General features: G+C 32.7%; 2 protein-coding genes across 2 annotated transcripts, besides 3 other annotated features; both read right to left on the bottom strand.

Moving 5' to 3' along the window:
* Window positions 1-4,126: part of a mobile genetic element that runs on past the window's edge.
* Window positions 3,207-3,476, bottom strand: TVAGG3_0088320 (protein of unknown function, DUF4106 family; the record flags this gene model as incomplete). Its single annotated transcript, XM_051222365.1, has 1 exon — window positions 3,207-3,476. A coding segment is annotated over one exon (270 nt), but the record flags the coding sequence as incomplete, so codon positions are not given.
* A 4,347-nt stretch (window positions 4,127-8,473) lies between the features above and the next one.
* Window positions 8,474-9,413: a mobile genetic element.
* A 28-nt stretch (window positions 9,414-9,441) lies between these two features.
* Window positions 9,442-9,528: a mobile genetic element.
* Window positions 9,529-10,809: 1,281 nt separating this feature from the next.
* TVAGG3_0088350 (zinc ion binding) lies at window positions 10,810-14,637 on the bottom strand (the record flags this gene model as incomplete). The annotated part of the gene is made up of 1 exon (XM_001313003.2): window positions 10,830-12,893. The coding sequence occupies one exon, from the start codon at window positions 12,891-12,893 to the stop codon at window positions 10,830-10,832; it is 2,064 nt and encodes a 687-aa protein (XP_001313004.1).
* Between the last annotated feature and the right edge of the window lie 3,726 nt (window positions 14,638-18,363).

The following is an 18,363-nucleotide window of genomic DNA, read 5'->3' on the forward strand; positions in this document are numbered from 1 at the left end:
CTAGTTGCAGCACATGTTACACCCGTACTTAAAGTATTAAATAAGTCAACAAAACCTGTTGGTGGTATATCTGAGTAAGTATCTTCAAAGGAGTATTTTTACCATTCACAACAATAAAGTCTTCTGGTGTCAAAAGAGCAAAACAGGCTTTAGTCGTCATTGTGTTTAAGGTTAGTTTACAATATCGTCCTTGAGGACTTTGTAAGTTTGTTGTTATAGAATTATATGACTCAGGGTTTTTAGTCGTAATAGTATAAACTATTATGTCTTCTGCCATTTATATATATTTAAAAGTTTTTCTGAAAGTGGAGAAGAACTTCATCTAAACTTTCACATGGCGTTTCTTGAAGTTCTCTGTCTAAGAAGTTCAAATATTTTGTAAAGACATAGAACTTTCCTTTGTCTACACGAACAAAAAAAACAGGGTCTTTCATATCGTTCAAAAGTGTGTAAAGTCCTTTTACATGAAATAAAGTCTATATTATTTTTCTTCAAACATCTTTCAAGAAGTTTTGACATTTTTACTTAGCAAATAAATTTTAATGAAATGTTGTGTGGTCGTCAAATATTTTTATGACGTCTGGGAAACTATACTTTAAGTTCAACGTTTCACCTCCTTTCATAACGTATATCTTGTCAATGACAATTATATGAAACACCACAGCAACTAATGTCGGGTTCTATTTCTTTGATGTTTTATCGTCTGCCTCTGTCAAAAGTTTCAATAGTTTTCAAAACTTCATGAGGTGCAATGACATATGAGTTCACTTTTACAGGGTTGTGTTCGACCAAGTTTAACATTATACTTAAAGCTTGACAAATCTTCTCCTGAGTTTGAAGTTTGTCTTTCAGTTGTTGGTAGTCGTTTCGAATATCTGCAACAGAACTTAAGTCTCTGCTAACTTCAGGATATGTTGGTTGTTCTTTTACAGGAACAATTGTTATACCATCTTCGTCCTCGTATGGTTTCCCCACTTCAACATCTCTGTCTTTGACATTGACAATAACACTTTGACTGTTTGTTTGAGTTGTTGAATTTAACTTCACATCTGCCACCGCCATTAAACCTTTTGAAACACTTACGCTTCTATTTTTCGGAAATGACATTTTACTTAGAATAAAAAGATGGACGTATTCGAGTATCTCTTCGAATTGAAGCAGAACAAAGTTTACACACACAAAACAATACAAATACATTGACAGAATAGTTCTTTATACAAACAATGGTAAATGTTATAGAATAGCAGTCTTTGCTGAACCAAAATATTTTCATAAAGCAAAGAAAGTTGGTATAACTGAAATGGTGAAAGTTCTTGAAGCAGACAAAAAATATAACTTCAAAACTTACAGATATTTCTAAAGGAAAGTTTATAATACAATATTATGTCAAAACTGGCGTACTGTCAATATTTGACGGAGAGAAGTCAGTTCAAGAACAACTTACTGACCTGCTGCCAAAATCTGCTCGATGGAAGCTGTCGTTATGCCAATCTGAGGAGCCCCAGCAGGTTTCATCGAACGAATCTTCAAAAGAGCATCTTCCGTGAAAAGTGCTATTGGTTTTGTAAACTTCTTTGCTTTCAATTCATCTGGACCGTCTCTGTCACCAGTATATTGTATTTGTACAGTACCAACAGTTGAAATACCACCCATAAAGTTTCTGAGTCAGCAAATGGAATGCCAAGCCAAAAGTTTGAACGGTCTCCATTTGTATATTGAGTTTTTTGACCTCCTGTATGAGTCCATACTTTTCACATATGGCATAATAGAACTTTGCATTTCAGGGTTAATGGTTGTTGTGAAGTTGTTGTTAAAGTTCATAGCATCTAATGTCAAGTTGTATGACCTCATATCCTCAACTGTAGAATATTCTTCTCTTGGATAATATTTGCCATCTATGTTTATATGATATTTAATACCGGGGTTGTAGAAACAAGAATAGTCATTTATAGTTCGTCTGAACAGTACAAACATAGTATCTGCATGTTTCATTGCAGTTGTTAAAGCAATATCTGTTCTTGCACCTGCGGCTCCTGGATTTTGGTTTCCAACTTCACCTGCAAAGTCTTTGACAGATATTTGGTGTATAGGGAACATAAGTGGAACTGCAATATATTTGGCAGCTAAAGCATTTGAAATATCTGGGTCCAACATATAGACTGCAAGTCTGCTTTCTATTCTCTTGCATTCAAATTTTTCGCATGTAAACTTAACTGGGTCCCAAGCAGTTCCAGCAGCATTGAAATAATAGTTTACTTCAGTGTTGAAGTTTGAGAAACAAAGTCTAAGTCAACTTTGTCTTTGCAAAATTCGCGCGAATGACGTTTGATTTGTTCCCTTTACGTCTGTAATAGTGAATGGGTCTTGTGTTGGTGCAATGACTAAGTTATTTTTGCTTGGAGTAAGTTCGATAGAAATTTTTCCTGCCCAGTTGGCAAGTATCTTAAAAACCTGAAGATGAGGAAAGATGACAAAGGAACTCTAAGTTTCAGTTTTACTTTAGTGGCAGCAGTTCCATCTGAACCAGAAAGGTTAACATAAACTCCTGGAACGTTAGGGTCAAGTCTTCTTATTTTCTCAATATTTGCATACTGGTCTGTTTGTTCTCTAGCTTTGTGGTTGTGTACTGAGTTTCTCAAAGCGAACCATTCATAGTTTGCCCATGTTACTGTTTGAACTAAGTCAGAGTTAGAATATATCTTATATCCCATGAAAACTTCTGGAGCATATTGGTATCCGACATAGAAAATTCCATTGCAACCTTTCTTGTCAGACAACTTGGCAGAAGGTTTTATTTCAATGTCTTGTTCCACGTATAAGAATGAGTTGTCAATAGAAATAATATGAACCTGTCGCAAGCAATATCTACTGTTGTTGAAGAACCTTCTCCAAACTCACCTACGTTTCCATAAGAAACAGCAGTTGTATATTCGTAAGTTCCAGGAACTATTTCTGACCTTCTAATGGCATTGTCGCATTCGTTATACCATTCGGAAACATTTCCGTTCATGGCATCCAAAACTGTTGGCGTTATATTTCTGAGCGGCGTACATTTCATATGGGTAAAAATATAGAATAGTTGGATTTATGTGTCATAATAGAACCCACTCGGACCAAGCTTTACTTTCTTCCTGACTGAGTTTTTAACTCTTCTTTTTCCTTCATTGCCACTACTTTCACTAGATGAAGTTACTTCTTCACTATTTTCACTTTGTTCTACTCTTCTTCTTTGGTGTCGCTTTTGGTAACTTGCCCTCTGCTTCAAGTTGTTGCATCTTTGCCTCATGTTCACCTAGTATGTTGTAAATTTCCCATGTCCTTTTTGCCTTTGGGCTCTGGTCGCCCATCTCAGGTAACCTATATCCTAGAAAGATTTTGTCATAGTTTGTATTTGAGTCTTCGCGTATTGTTTGCATGACTCTTTCCTGAGTTTCCGGTTCAAGCTCTTCAAACAGAGCTTGTCCATATGGAATAAGCTTGTTTCCAAATATATGTTTTTGTAGCCATTCTGGTTTTCTTTCCATGTTACCAATAATATCTTTTGTGAATGGGAAAGCTTTTACCCAATGTTTCAGTCTTGCGTCATTTATTTCTGTAGTTGGTTTTATTTTGTCAAGGAACATGTTTTTCAATACTAACATTTCATTTGGTACTGTCCATTTGAGTTTTCTTAAATATTCATCCATTCTCGGTTCATTGTCTGCAAAGTAAGTTTTTATGACATTTTGCAAACTTTCGTTTGCAAGGTCATGTACAATAGGTTCTCTTCCTTCTCTCTCCCTAACTTTCTTTCTAAACTCTTCACCAAATATAATCATCTCTATGGTTCTGTGTAGTTCTTTGAGATAAATGTTCTAGAACGTCAGGTGTTATATTTCCATCAGCCATTTCATTTCATACTGGTTCAAAATATCTGCATCTTTCATATCTTTCAATGGCATTAAAGCCGCGCTGAAAATACAGCTATATCTGGTTCACCATTCACTTCCATTGCGTCTACAACTTCTTGGAATTGAGGTTGTAAGTTTATGAACCACCTATCCGATATAGCTTTATGACCCCATCTCATTGTAGTTCCATAGTCTGCAGAAACAAAAGTAGGTTTGTTTCCATATTGGTTAGGTTCTAAATGAACTTTAAAACAATGTTTCATTTCTATATGTTTTGGTGAAATTTAACCTTTTATTTTCACCGAGTTCAGCCAAAGATTGAACGTTATATGGTCGTAAGTAAAAAGGATTGTTGTATTTGCGTACACTTTCTTTCAGTTCTTCATTCTATGCTGAATATTTTCATCTGATGTTGGAGTCTTTTGTATGTCGGCGAACATTTTTCGATATTCTTCTACTATGTCAGCCGAATTTTTCTTAGACTCTTGGAAAGATTCCATATTCACCTCATACTCTTGTTGAGGGTCAAGATTTTTCGGCTGTTCCAAATCTTCATCTAGTTCTGTGAAGTTAGTTTCCAAAGGAGGGACTTGTTCGTTTCCTTCAGGCTCTTCTAGCTGTTGTTGCTGAACTATTTCTTCCATGTCTGGTTGTATCTGAACTTCTTCCTGTGGAGTTTCTTGTACCTCATCTGCTGGCATTTCATATATTCCGAGACCGTTTTAACAAGTTCCCTATTTAAGTCATCCGCATTCATAACCCTTTCTTCTTTCGTTCCGTCTCTATTTTTTACGTGTTTCATGAAGATAGTTGAATTATCATTTATCTCTGACACCAAATATCTCGGAGTAAATTCAGTCATGTCATTTGGATGATATGCTATTAAATCATATCCCTTAGCGAGCTTGTATTTTCCAGGTTTGAAATTATATCCATTTGGTGCTGAACCATAAAGCTAAATAGGTTCGGGTCAGTATTTCCTTCCTTGAACTTTCTAATAGCTTCTTTATATCTGTCACTAAAGTCAAGAGTATCTGGGTAACCATAATTTTCCTTAAGCATTTTTAAGAATTCTTGGTTTCCTTGTTCTCTACTTCTTTTATGTCCTTGCTCTGTTTGTGGTTGTTGCTGTGCAGTGTTTTGAACTGTTGGTTGTGGTGCAGTGTTTTGAACTGTTGGTTGTGGTGCAGTGTTTTGAACTGTTGGTTGTGGTGCAGTGTTTTGAACTGTTGTTGTTGTGTTGGTTGTTGTGTTGGTTTTGGTGCATGCCTGTGTCTGTGTCCATGTGACGATGTAAATGTTTTAGGTAGTCCTGGTGCAGGTGCTTCTCTTGGAGGGTTTTGGTGGTATATAAGTTCCACTAGCTAGTATATAAGTTCCACCAGCTGGTATATAAGTTCCACCAGCTGGCACATATGTTCCATCTGCAGCATAATGTCCTACCTGACTTTTCGTTTTTAAGAAAGCATTTACTAGGTCTGTTTTGGTCTGTTGTAACTCTTTTTCTTGACTTTCCACAACAGTTGCTCTAAACGGCGTCATAGGCACTTTGAACTGCCTGTCTCGTTGCTGCATCTGTTATTTTCGTCATATTTTGTGCTACTCTTAACTCTTTGTCGAAACCTTCAGACTTCAGTTTCTTTCCAGATGAGAAGTCGTTCACTAGTTTCACCTTACTATGAAGAGCTTCGAAGGCGTTCTTAAAGTCAGCATTCATTAAAGCTTCATTTGAACTGTCTTTCATCCGCTTGTATTTTTGTCCTTATTGACCCTATAAGTTGGGCTGCTTTAGCGTTGGCTTGGGCATCTAACAGTCATTATTAGCTTTTATATATTCTGCGCTTTTCATTGCCTTTTGCATGGCTGCGTCGTTATTTTTACTTTCTTGTGCTAAGTTTTCATACTGTACGGTTTGGTTTTGCAACTGTAAAAGTTTTTTCTGCCTTTACATTTGCTTCAACTTCTTTTTTATACTCATCGCTATCCATATATGTCTTCAGGGCTTTTGTTTTATTTCTTCATCTTTCAGTACTTTATATTGAGTAGTATGGTTTTTTCAAATTTATAACATCTTGTTCCATTTTTGCTACTTCTGCTGCTTTTTCTGACACTTTTTTCGCATATTCCTCTGTACTTAGTTCTTTCAGTTGTTCTTCTTTCTTCTTTTTCTCTACGTTTAACTCATTGAGTTTCTTTGTGTGTCTGTCATATTCTAGTTTCTTTTCGTTTTCACTTATTTGTTTCTGTATGTCTATGTTTGACTTTTTGACATCTTTATTTATTTTTGAGTGAACTCAAATTCATTTGACTTTGAGGGTTATAAGCTGTTCCGTCTGCAGCTCCACCATAGCCTGCCATTTTCGCTAAAAGTGCCGCTCTTAAACCTCCACTCTGTGCACCAATAACTCGGTTTTAAAAGCATAGGGTTGCTTGACATTTGTTGCAACATAGGGGGTCATTCATCATTTGTTGTTGCAACTGTTGTTGTGGTGTTAGTCTTACTATTGGATGTTTCAATGCTCTCTTCCTCTTACGTATATTCTTTACGTAGCTTACGTGGCATTTTTAAGTGAAGTTAAAAAAGCGGTTTTTGACAGATGTTTATATGACACTTTTTGTTCAGCTCAAAAACTACTCGCGTCAAAGTGTTGTCAGTTTTGTAAAAATAACCGTCCTATCTCATTCTATAAGGGGAAAAAGGCTTCTCAAAGTATACTTCCTTGGAACGCCCGTAACTTTTCCTGTAGCGACGATAGACCCTTACTTGTCCGGACAAAGTTATACTAAACATCTTCAGGGCTAGAGGGCACGAAGTGCCTGGAGGCCCCACTACCTTTTTTTTTTTTGAAAAATATTACTCTTCTTTATATTTCATGAGATTTTAAATTTATTCTCATAAAATTGACAATTTTATACGTTTAGATGAAAATAAGTGATTTTGCTTGAAATAAAAGTTATTGTTTGCTTACAGCTATCAAATAGATTTTTGCTATTTTGATTAAAATTTGTTAATCAAATTAATAAATTTTTTCAAAATATTAAATATCTGGATCACTCACTGATACAATGAATTGAACGATAAAAATAATACAAACTCAAATAAGTTTCCTGTTTTTCAACTAAAAAAATTATGCAAATTAAATTAAATTGTTTATTCAAATATAAAGCAAAGATGAAGTAATTACAGTTATCATAAACTTTATGAATAACTCTGTAATTGGTTCAGATTTTCGTAAAAATATTTTTATTAATATCGATAAGAATACGTTTCCCTACTATCACAACATATCGATAAACAAGAGTAGAGTGATTTTTATCATCGAAACTTTTTAAAAGCTGTAAGCTGGAAGTAAAAATCTTGTTTTTTCTGAGTTAGTTGTAGAACTATTGATGTACGAGTTATCATTGTGATGTAGAAGGATGTCAATGTACTGACTGAAGGATATGAAGTGAATTGAATTTCATTGAATTTCAATTTGATCAAAATTTGTTGAAATGATATGAATGTGTCAACATCTGTATCACTCTCTTTCACTCCTTCCCTATTCTTTCGAGAACGAAGCTAGCTCAGATTTCGCTGAGCGAATTGACGCTTTTGATGCCCTAAACGTACATATTCTCAAATTTATCGAAAAAATTATACCACCCAAACTAGTATATTCTTATTTTAAATATGATATAAGGGTTTCGTTTTGCGAAAAAAACGTACAATACGCAATTTCGCTAAAAAACATTTAGCTAGCAATTTCGACCTTTGACTCCACTCAAGACGTCACTTTTTTAATTTTGCGGTATCATATTTTTGGAAAATCTTTATGAATATTATATAAAAAGTCTCTTTAATATCTATATTTCATATTTTTATCGATTTTTAAAGTTTTTGCGAAAAGTATTCAATTATTTTTGCTATTTGGTCGGGTAAATGTCAGATTTGCGACATTTTCTGATATGATATTCAGATTTTACGTTGATAATAATGCTTATAGAACCTCTTGCTATTGTGTCAAAATTGCGAAACGATAGCAAAATATTCGCAATATCAAAATTGAGATATTGAGTGAATTATGCATTATAGAGATTAAAAATCTGATTTGTGAAAACATCTCATCAGTATTCTAGCTAATTCAAAAATCTTTACTACTTATTCGATTAAATGAAAGGAATAGTTTCATTATGCTTTAAATGACAGCCTTATAATATAATCATAGTTTTCGCTCAATATGCAGCATTTTTTTTCGAAATCTATGGTCAATATCCTAAATACTGATTGCTTTGCATTCATATTGTTGCATGCTAAGTTCGGTCAAAATGTAAACCTCTCAATTTTATCGTCGGGGGAAGTAACTCAATTCCTTCAAAATTATTCTTTAAATATTGAATTTAAAGTTATTTAATTTGGATTATAAATAAATAGGCTAATACAATATTTAAAAATGAGAAAAAATAACTTTTCAAAGAACTTTTCATAATCTCAAAGAAAATTTTTTATTCAATAATTATATAAATTAATTAACATTCATAATGAAATTGGATTTTTTTTATAAAAATTTGGTCCTACTTAACTTTTTGAGAGAATTTGGCTTTCTCGTAAACGAAAAAGGGGATTTGACGGAGTCAAATCCCCGCTCACAAAAAGTGGACTTTACATGTCAAATTTTATATGCATGTAATGTCCACTTTTATGAGTTTTAGGAAGGAATTGGAAGCCATGAGTTACTGACATTGCATCAGTATCTCATAGCCTCCAATTCCTTCAAAAAATGGGAGAAACTTTGTCCGAATAGTTTAACATTCGGACAAAGTTTCTCCCATTTTAAGAAGGAATTGGAGGGTAAGAGATATACCATATGAATGTATATCTCTTACCCTCCAATTCCTTCTAGAAAGTGTCCAAACTTTGGGTTAATTGCAAAGTATTAACCCAAAGTTTGGACACTTTCAAGTGGAGATGGAAGGCTTTGGGGTATATATTAATACAATATACCTCAAAGCCTTCCATCTCCACTACAAATGGGAGAAACTTTGTCAGAATAGTTTAACATTCGGACAAAGTTTCTCCCATCTTTCAATGTAATTGCTACCTGTGAGGTACTGACTTGAAGTCAGTGCTTCACAGGTAGCAATATCCAAAAATTTAAAAAAATTTTATCAGTTAGTTAGAGAACTAGAGCCTCCTAGGTACTGAACCAGAATCAGTGCCTAGGGGACTCTAGTGATCTATATAAATCTGAGAAACTTTGAGGAAATTGTTCGACATTTCCTCAAAGTTTCTCAGCAATTTAGCGAGGAATGTTCGTTATCGTGTAGATATTTATAATATATACATGATAACAAACATTCCCCGCTAAAAGATGTAAAATCTTATAAGAAATAATTGCAAAAGAATAACAAATTGCAACAAATTTTATATGAAACTGAAACTTATGAGGTAGTGATTCAAGATCACCGCCTCATAAGATTCAGTTTCAATCTCAAGTATCTCAAAAGTAAGGTTCTATTTTTTGCCATGTAAAGTGTCACTTTTTCTGTCCAAATGATAAGTTATTCAGAGAAAGTTTCCCAGCTATCAAGAGGGAATTGTTCCTTATGAGGTATATATTCATACTGTATACCTCATAAGGAACAATTCCCTCCTTAAAACGAGAAAACTTGTTCGAAATTGTTTATCATTTCGAACAAGTTTTCTCGTTTTTAATAAGAAACTAAAGGCTATGAGGCACTGATTATATATTAGTGCCTCACAGCCTTTAGTTTCTAATAGATAGCTGGGAAACTTTCTCCAAATGATAAGTTATTCAGAGAAAGTTTCCCAGCTATCAAGAGGGAATTGTTCCTTATGAGGTATATAGTTATAATGTATACCTCATAAGGAACAATTCCCTCATTAAAATCGTAGATATTTTTACTTATTACTCATGCTTTCAAAATCACAATCCTCTGAAAAGTTATTTTTTATTAAGAATTTAGAATTTTGATAAATACCTTTTTTCAATTTGATATAATACTTATATATTTTCAAAAAGACATTTTGAAAAGATATCTCAAAAGTTCTCTGAAAACCTATTTTTGATTAATTTTGAGAAATATCCGTATTAAATTAATCACTAAATTCATTCAACACTACTTTAATTTTTAAATTCAAAAAATTATATGTGCTTCTTAAAATGTCTCACAAAAATTTTATTATAAAATTATATACAATATTAAAAATCCCACAACATTTTTTACTTTACATAATCGTACTTCCTCGACGATTAATTTCCCCTCAATTCCTATCGTTGACCGAACTTAGCATGCAACAATATCTCTTACATTTTCTATACCCACATCACTATTCATTGCTATTCCTATCTTTTTCATTTTTGTTTGTTTCTCATAATTTCTCAAAAAACATGATAACTTGATATTTGTCAATATCATACTTTATAACGTAAATAAGAACTTGACCTATTAAGAAAAGCAGTAATGAAAAGAAAATCTGAAATTCATAAAAATTACAAGTTTCTGATGACAATTAGCTTAATTAAACCAGGTACAAGATTATATAATTGTATTTTCTATCCAATTATCCATATAATATCTTATCCAGAAAAAATAACTTGATCAATACCAAATGATTTTTTAACTAGTAAATAAAGTATTTTCTTTACACACACATTGTATATCATAGTTTTTTTTTGGTTTCGCAAAACATCCAAAAACAAATATGCTATAAAAGTGACAATTTTAGCAAAACGAAACCCTTATATGATATTATCCTTAGAAATCACACTAGAATATATTTAAATCAACTTTTAAAAAAAGTTCGAATCCTGCGCGTCTCACTTTTTAAATTTTCCAAAAGGAAAATTATATTCTCCTAAAATGAAAACAATTTTCCGAATTGACATCCTTAAAAAAATAAAAAAAATAAAAAAAATAAAAATAAAAAGATTGATTTTATTTTGAATCTGAGAAGAATCCCCAAACTTCAACAATGTCTGGTTTGAAAACAGGTGAACCAGCTAAAAATGTCTTACACACATTGCTTCCGTATTCGAAACCAACTCCGAAGTTGTTTTCGATTGTCGAACTGCATTTATCAAGGTTTCCCTCGAGTCTCAAGTCGTATTTACCGAATGTGATACTGTTACTATCTGCCCATAGACAGACTGGTTCATCAGAGAGAGGTTTGTGAGGAATGAACGCGTCTCTATCGACTGAGAACAAGAAACTAGATGAGTTCTGACCGAATGACTTTCCATCAGAGTTCCACTTCGAAGCTGCGAATCCTCCGAAAACATGATCACCGACTTTTACGAGAACAGCAGTGATTCCTGTTCCATCTATGCAGCTGTGCATTCTCTCAACACTGCGGCCATCGCGTTCTGATGAGTAGAGAAGTTTTGTCTGTGGAGTGGATTTGAATGGGAGTGTCAAATAAATTTCAGTACGAGAAACTTCGTCGGAGAGAATCTTTGAGTGGTTGAAAGGAACGAAATCGAGATCAATTCCCTGGCGTGAGTACTTCTCTTTCTTGCGAAGTGCCATCCTTGCAAGTGATGAAATCTTTACATCCTTTGAATTCTGGTAGTTAGTATTCATGACTGTTCCGAGTGTTGGATCCTTAGAACGCTTCGATCTCTGTGACTCCTGTGTTCCAACAGTTGATTCTGTGAAGTCTGTTCCTAATTCGTTCAAATGGACATCGCGGTTGAGAATTTCTGACTTCTGTTTCTTGTCAATTCCGATTGACATGAATGTCTTGATGACGATTTCTCCGTCGTCTTCGGGAGGAAGAGGGAGATCTGAGTCTTTCTTGATCTCAGAAAGAAGTGTGTTGTTGGCAAAGTTAGCTTGGAGTAAGTCAAGTGGTTCTGATGTATCGCGATGCGTGGAAATCATTGTTTCGAGATATTCAACTTCATTCATCTTCCTTTCAAGCTCTGTTCGTGCTGATTTAAGTGATTGTGACTTCTGGAGATAGAGATGATGGGCTTCTTCAATGGCTTTCTGTGCAGCAAGTTTGATCTGGTTGATTATGTCGGTTTCGCCACTGACGAGTTCGTCAAGACGACGATCAACTTTAAGAAGTCGTTCTTTGATCATTCGCTGGCGGTTTTCGAATGACTTGTTCGGTGCTGAAAGTTCCTGACGAGTATTGTTGAATGCTTCGGCAACAGAAACAAGATGGTGACGAGCAGCTTCACCCTTGGAGTGGCTGCCGTGGATCTTGCACTCTAAACAGACTGGACAATGACATTTCGGACAATAATATTGTACACGATTCTTTGGATGGAGAGGACATGTTTGGAAGTCGGCCTGACTCTCTGTAAGTGCTACACGTGTATGTTTCTCGAAGACTGGATTGGATTTGTGTGTCTTTTCATCACATTCGCTGCATAATTTGATGCAATCGTTTTCGCACCATAATGTAGCGTTGTCTTTGCCACAAACAGCACAGCGTGTGAAGACTGGTGGATCCGGTGAAAGATTATCGCCTCCATCGAATCTGACAAGGTGTGTAGCTTTGACTTGGTTCTGATTGTAAATGATGAACTCATTGTCTTCATTAAGACGAAGTGTATCGTATTGTGGAAGAAGATCGGATGGTGTTGGCTCGTTCCTGTTGTATGAAACTTCCTTGATTTCTCCACCTTGAATTTCGAAGTTTTGGATGGTTCCAAGAGCAATTGCAAGGTGTAATACTTCAAATGTCTGCTCATCACGGTTGATATCGAAACCGTTAGTCTTGAAACGAAGGCCAACTTGTGGATTAACTCTAACACCGCGATTAATAATATCAGAAAGAGGTTGCTGAAGCTTATCAAGTGAAATCAATACATCGACGATATTTGCGTTAGGCATATTTGAAACGTAGGTCAAAAATTTTTCGTTTGATGTTTGGTTTGAAATATCTAAGCACTCTTTAAGTCTGAATTGCGGAGCTTTTAATTGTAATTGCAATAAATACTCAACAATCGTGAAATCCTCGCTTACAACGGAGAGCGGTGTAGCCGACATGAGTAAGTGTGACGGTTTAACTGAAACAGTTTCTGAGTTGGCCGCCGTTAAACGATAGTTTACAATAAAAATCTTTGAAAAATTCTTACACTGGTTTACAATAAATGCGGATTTACCTATATACTGACTAGAATGAATATGTTTGTAGCTCAAAATTTGCATTTTCATTCATATTTCACTCTGAAATTTCGAAATTTTGTCATTAATCTCTTTTTAATTATTTTATTTGATTCTAGTTCAAAGAAAATGAGTATTGATATAGTCAATTAGCAATACAATCTATAGATAAATGAATGATAAAATATTGGGAGTATGATAGATTTTGCATAACTCTACTAGCATTCATTTACTTTATTAGGAAGTTTTCTTACTGGTGATAGATCATATGACTTATAAAAAAACAGATAATATTGAATATAAACTATACAGCTCCAGATATTAAAAGTGTAGCATTTAAATAGCATTGTTTTGCGATGTCACGTGCGCCCTTTTAATGATTTTGGCAACTTAGAGATATTCTGAAAATGTTTTGAACTTTTTATCAAAAATATCATTCCTCTATAAACAGTTTAAGTATCTATATTGGATCTCTCAGTGTAATTAAAAAAATAAAAAAGATTTTAAATTAAAATCTTTTCAAACAAACGTATTTAATTCCAGAGCTTCCAAATCTAACACTAATATACTCGAATACATCAGGAACATTGCTATTTGCAGGATCAAAGTAAATTGCCGGGAAAATTGTATGAATGTTTCCTGATTCGAGAGATTTATCTGTTGGAATTGTTGGTGAATCGAATACGTCAAGTCCAATCCAATGATAAAGTTGAATTTGTAAAAAAAATTCTCATTTCGGAAAGTCCTGCTTTAATTCCGAACCACACGAGAGCCATTGCTATCATTTTATGGTTCTTGATATAGATATGGTCGAGAATTAGGAAATCTCCTGCTTTCATTTGGACAAAAGCATTATTGAAGTAGTTTATCATTAGTAAGAGATAATCCTATTCGTTTGGAACTTTTCGGACACGTTTTATTTGCGTGAAAACAGCGCAATAATAATTATATTCTGCGCAATTATCAAACACAATGAATACTATATCAGAAACTACTGTATCTTAACTGTGGTAATGAATACCAAAAGAATCATTTCCAACAGCTGTAATTGGTTCGAATGCAATTATGTGGCGCCTTCTTTTATTTGTTTCTTCATGTGCTATCAATGAGGCCTTCTCTGATTCCGGGTTTGATCATTGGGAGAAGGTTAATGCATTTCTTCTCTTTCTCATCTTTACTGATTCTTAAGTTATCAGTATAAATTCTGAAATGTCTGTCACCTTTCGTGAACTTGTGGCCATATGGAGAGCTTTTAAGCAAGTTTTGTATTTTATTTAAGTTTGGAAATCCAATCTTTGAATTGGTCTGCAGAAGGAACATGCTGAACACCTTACATTGTTGTGTCAACATAGAAAGCTGTTCTAAAACATTCCCATCTCTCAGCTACTTTATATTTTGGGAGCAAAAGAAGATAAGAATCGTATTGGCCTGCTCTCTTTGTCAAAACTAGAATACAACTCGGTTTGTCATAGCTAGTAATATAAAGAAGATTTGATATTTAGCTGAATTTATAAATTGTCGAGATTCGCTTAAGGGTTGAGTTATCACTTTCTGACTGTCTCTCAATTTTTTTGACACACAAGCTTTCTATCCCAATATTCTAAGGTCAAATGAAAGGTATCCCCACCGTTTAACCTTAAATTTTGGTGAATTAAGGGTGTATTTAAACGCCTATAAGTCCAGCTATAAAGCATAAACTCAATAAAATAAAGTTTCCGTCCTCTCAATTAGAAATTTATGGGCGTTTTCAGAAAAATGCGAAAGGGGCGACAGCGACCGAGCATTTTTCTGAATATGCCCATAAATAGCAATTCTAATTTCAAAGGTGAATCGCAAAAATTTTAGGGCGTATGATTATTTTCCCTTGAAAAATAAAGCTTTAAAACATTGATATTTCAATATATCGTACATTAAATAATACATTTATTTTATATAAAAAGACGATATAATTTTAATTCAAAAATTTTAATGGCCACCAGGCTGTTTTTGTGAACAAACTTTCTCAACTGATGGTCAAATCCCTTAAATTTCTTTCCGATTCATCCATCCTACTGCAGAGGTGATGCTTTTATTCAAAGATTCATTAGTCCTTCTAATAATTAAAATTTCAAATTTAATTTTAACCCCATAAAGGCATCAGTAGCTTATAAGATGCTAATTTCATTGGGATTTAAATACATTATCCATCTATTGGATTCAGAATAAACCATTACTTTATAACATTTTTTGCAGAAATTTTTCAATGGAAAATAATTGTGTGCCCCAAAATTTTGGATTAATATTTGCATTAGAATTTGGATTTAATGGAACTTACGGGGAACATGGTCATTTTAAAAATAGAATGACTGTTTCTTTTCGTATCAATATGAAAGTACCACTGATAAAGATGCATTTCTAATAAATTTTAATTGTCAATTTTTATCGAAGATATCATCAAATTTCAATTCTCACCCGATCAGTAATCGAAAATTTTGTAGCATACGATTATTTTCCATTGAAAAATTATCACTAAAAAACTTTAAAAAATTAACTTTTATTCTTAATTTCATGTTTAAAGGAGGTAGGAAATGACTTTGAGATTGACATCCTATTCATGGCTAAAGTTTTAGGAACTTTGAAGCCTAATTTAATATTGAAATTTTGGAAGATCAATAAATATGGGAATAAAAGTTGCATAACCTTGGACATTAAGAGGACATGTTATGAGAGTGGATAGCGTTCGACGATTCACTGAAAAAGTTATTCCCCGAAAAGACTATCTAAAGCCATTAAGTTTTTGAATATTTTCTATTGTCATTATATTTTTAGTATATTAGGATGCTCATTAAACAGTATGATTAAATATACAAAAATTTTTAATTTATTTTTCAAGGGAAAATAATCATACGCTACAAAATTCTTTCGATTCATCATTCAATTGAGAATGATAATTTTGTAGCATATTTAGAAAAATGCTACAAAATTATGAAATTTACAAAACCTTGTATACGTGCTATTTTTTAAATTAATCTTATAATATAGTCAGAATAAAGATTTACTTTTCTTATTCATTGTTGAATTTTTTTCATTATATGTTAACTCATATTATGTGTCAGAATAGCATCATATTTTCATAGCTGAGATCTATCTACTTTATTATGATATAAATAAATAGATTTATACAAAGCTTTTGAACTAAAGTATAGCAAGAATTGGATATGATATAATTAATTGAATTGATTCTGTGATTTAATTTGTTTATATTTTCTGATTTAAATGGTGAAAATTGAAATTGAATAACGGGATTTCCAAAAAAAAATCAAATTTTAATAAAATAAATGTAATATATTACTCACTTTTCACTACACTTTTAGTTCCTGGAAAAGTGACTAATATATTTTGAAGATTTTTCTTCATTTTCTGGATTTTGAAAAAAAAAAATTGGAAAACTAACATTGCTCCTTATTCAAGCAGAAGCTCGGCAGAGTTGATTATTTGACAATGCCGAGCTTATTTGCCCTTACATATATTAAATTTTCAAATTCACCATTTAAACCACTCAATATTTAGCAAAGCCTTCGGACTTTGAATTTTAATACAAAAAATGTTTTACATTTAATACATCTAGCTCAAAATGCCAAAATCAGAATAACAATTTCATTTTATCGATAGAGTTACTTAGTCAGCTTGCACTATAATCACACAAATTACCTTATTAATCTGATTGTTACTACAGAAAACCTAGAATTATGACCGATACCACATTATTTCAAATAATTATTTGAATATCATGAATAACCAATCCAATCTCAACAGTCATAAGATTCTGCTGTTCTGCAATTTATCCACTTAATGATTCTGCATTAAAAAGGTCATTAACATTTTTAAGATTTCACAAAATTCAATATTTTCATGTTTGTTTGTCAAAAATATGCTTAATTCTAGTACTCTAGTGTTATTAGTAATGATCAAAACTTTACTCACAATTGGCCTCACAATTTATAACTATAACATTTTCAATTTTTTTATTTTTATTTTTATTTGTTATACTGATTACGATATTCCTATTATTATTATTACGGGCTTTGCCTATCAAAAGTTTTCTCTCAAAAAGCCAGTAAAGATTTTTTTTATTTTGGATTCTACCTTATCAAGTAGAATCCTCTTCGTTTTTTTAGTTTTAAACTTTCAATATGCAAAATAAGCTTCCGCGGTTACACTCAATTTTCTTTCAATTTTCTGAGGGGCGCGGAAACTTTTTTATTGAGTTTACATTGATATGTTTGTACAGGACGAGAATAATATTGAGCACTTGACAAAATTGTATTATGAATTCATAATACAAACTAATAAAATGTTTTATTTTTAAGTTTTTATTGAGATTTTTAAAAATTGGGTTGAATAATTTCTTCTTTTTTTGATTACTTGAGATTGAAGATGGTTGCGTTTCACTCAATAATTCCTTGGTTTCTCAAAAATTCCATTGCGTAGCATTTGTGCTCATCATATTCAAATTGATCAATTATTGCCATTAAGAATTGAACAAAATCTGATGATTGCTCAATTTCGAAGGCATACTCTAATGAATTCTCTGTTTCATTGATAAAGCACAAGATCGAAATTATCTTTTTTTCGTCTTCGATATTGTGAAGCAAAGAAGTCAAAACAATCCAAATTGATTCAATTAATATATGGCGATTTTGATACAGAATCTGTTGTTGTAGTTAATGCATCTGAACTTTCATTTGCTTGTGAACTTGTTTGATGTTTCAATGATCCTTTTTGTTGCTGCTACTGAAAATTGATGAAATCTTTCGGATTTGTTATTTTCTTTCCTTCTGAATATACGAAATTGGTAATGATCCAAGTATTTTTGTAATGCATGAAAAATAGCTTGACTTCATTTTTGACAGTTTACAAATGTAAAGTGTGCTATCTAAAAAACTTGGAATTATATCTATGTCTCAATTATCTAACATATTCATTGAAAATTCATGAAACCGCAATATTTTTTTTCATTAAAAAATTATAAAAGTCTTAATAAAAATAATAGTTCAAATCAAATATTTGATTTAAGAATCTTATTTGAAAAATAAAAAACTCAATGTTTTAAAGAAAAGCATAAATGATAGTATATTTTTCGTTTTACATTTTCATATTCATTCTCAAATTATTGATAGGAAACGGTTTGATAGATATCATTTTAAAAAAATTGTGAGTTTTTTTTTGATTTTTGGTGATGAGTTTGAAAAATTTGTTTGTGAAAATGTGTGTTGAAGTTTGAGACTGTGAAGGGAAGATGCTCTGGATTTGCGATTAATAATGACTTCAATAGAATGAAGAAAAATATAATATATCGGGAAATATTTTGAAA

Source organism: Trichomonas vaginalis, chromosome IV, assembly GCF_026262505.1.
Source record: "Trichomonas vaginalis G3 chromosome IV, whole genome shotgun sequence".
NCBI lineage: Eukaryota > Parabasalia > Trichomonadida > Trichomonadidae > Trichomonas > Trichomonas vaginalis.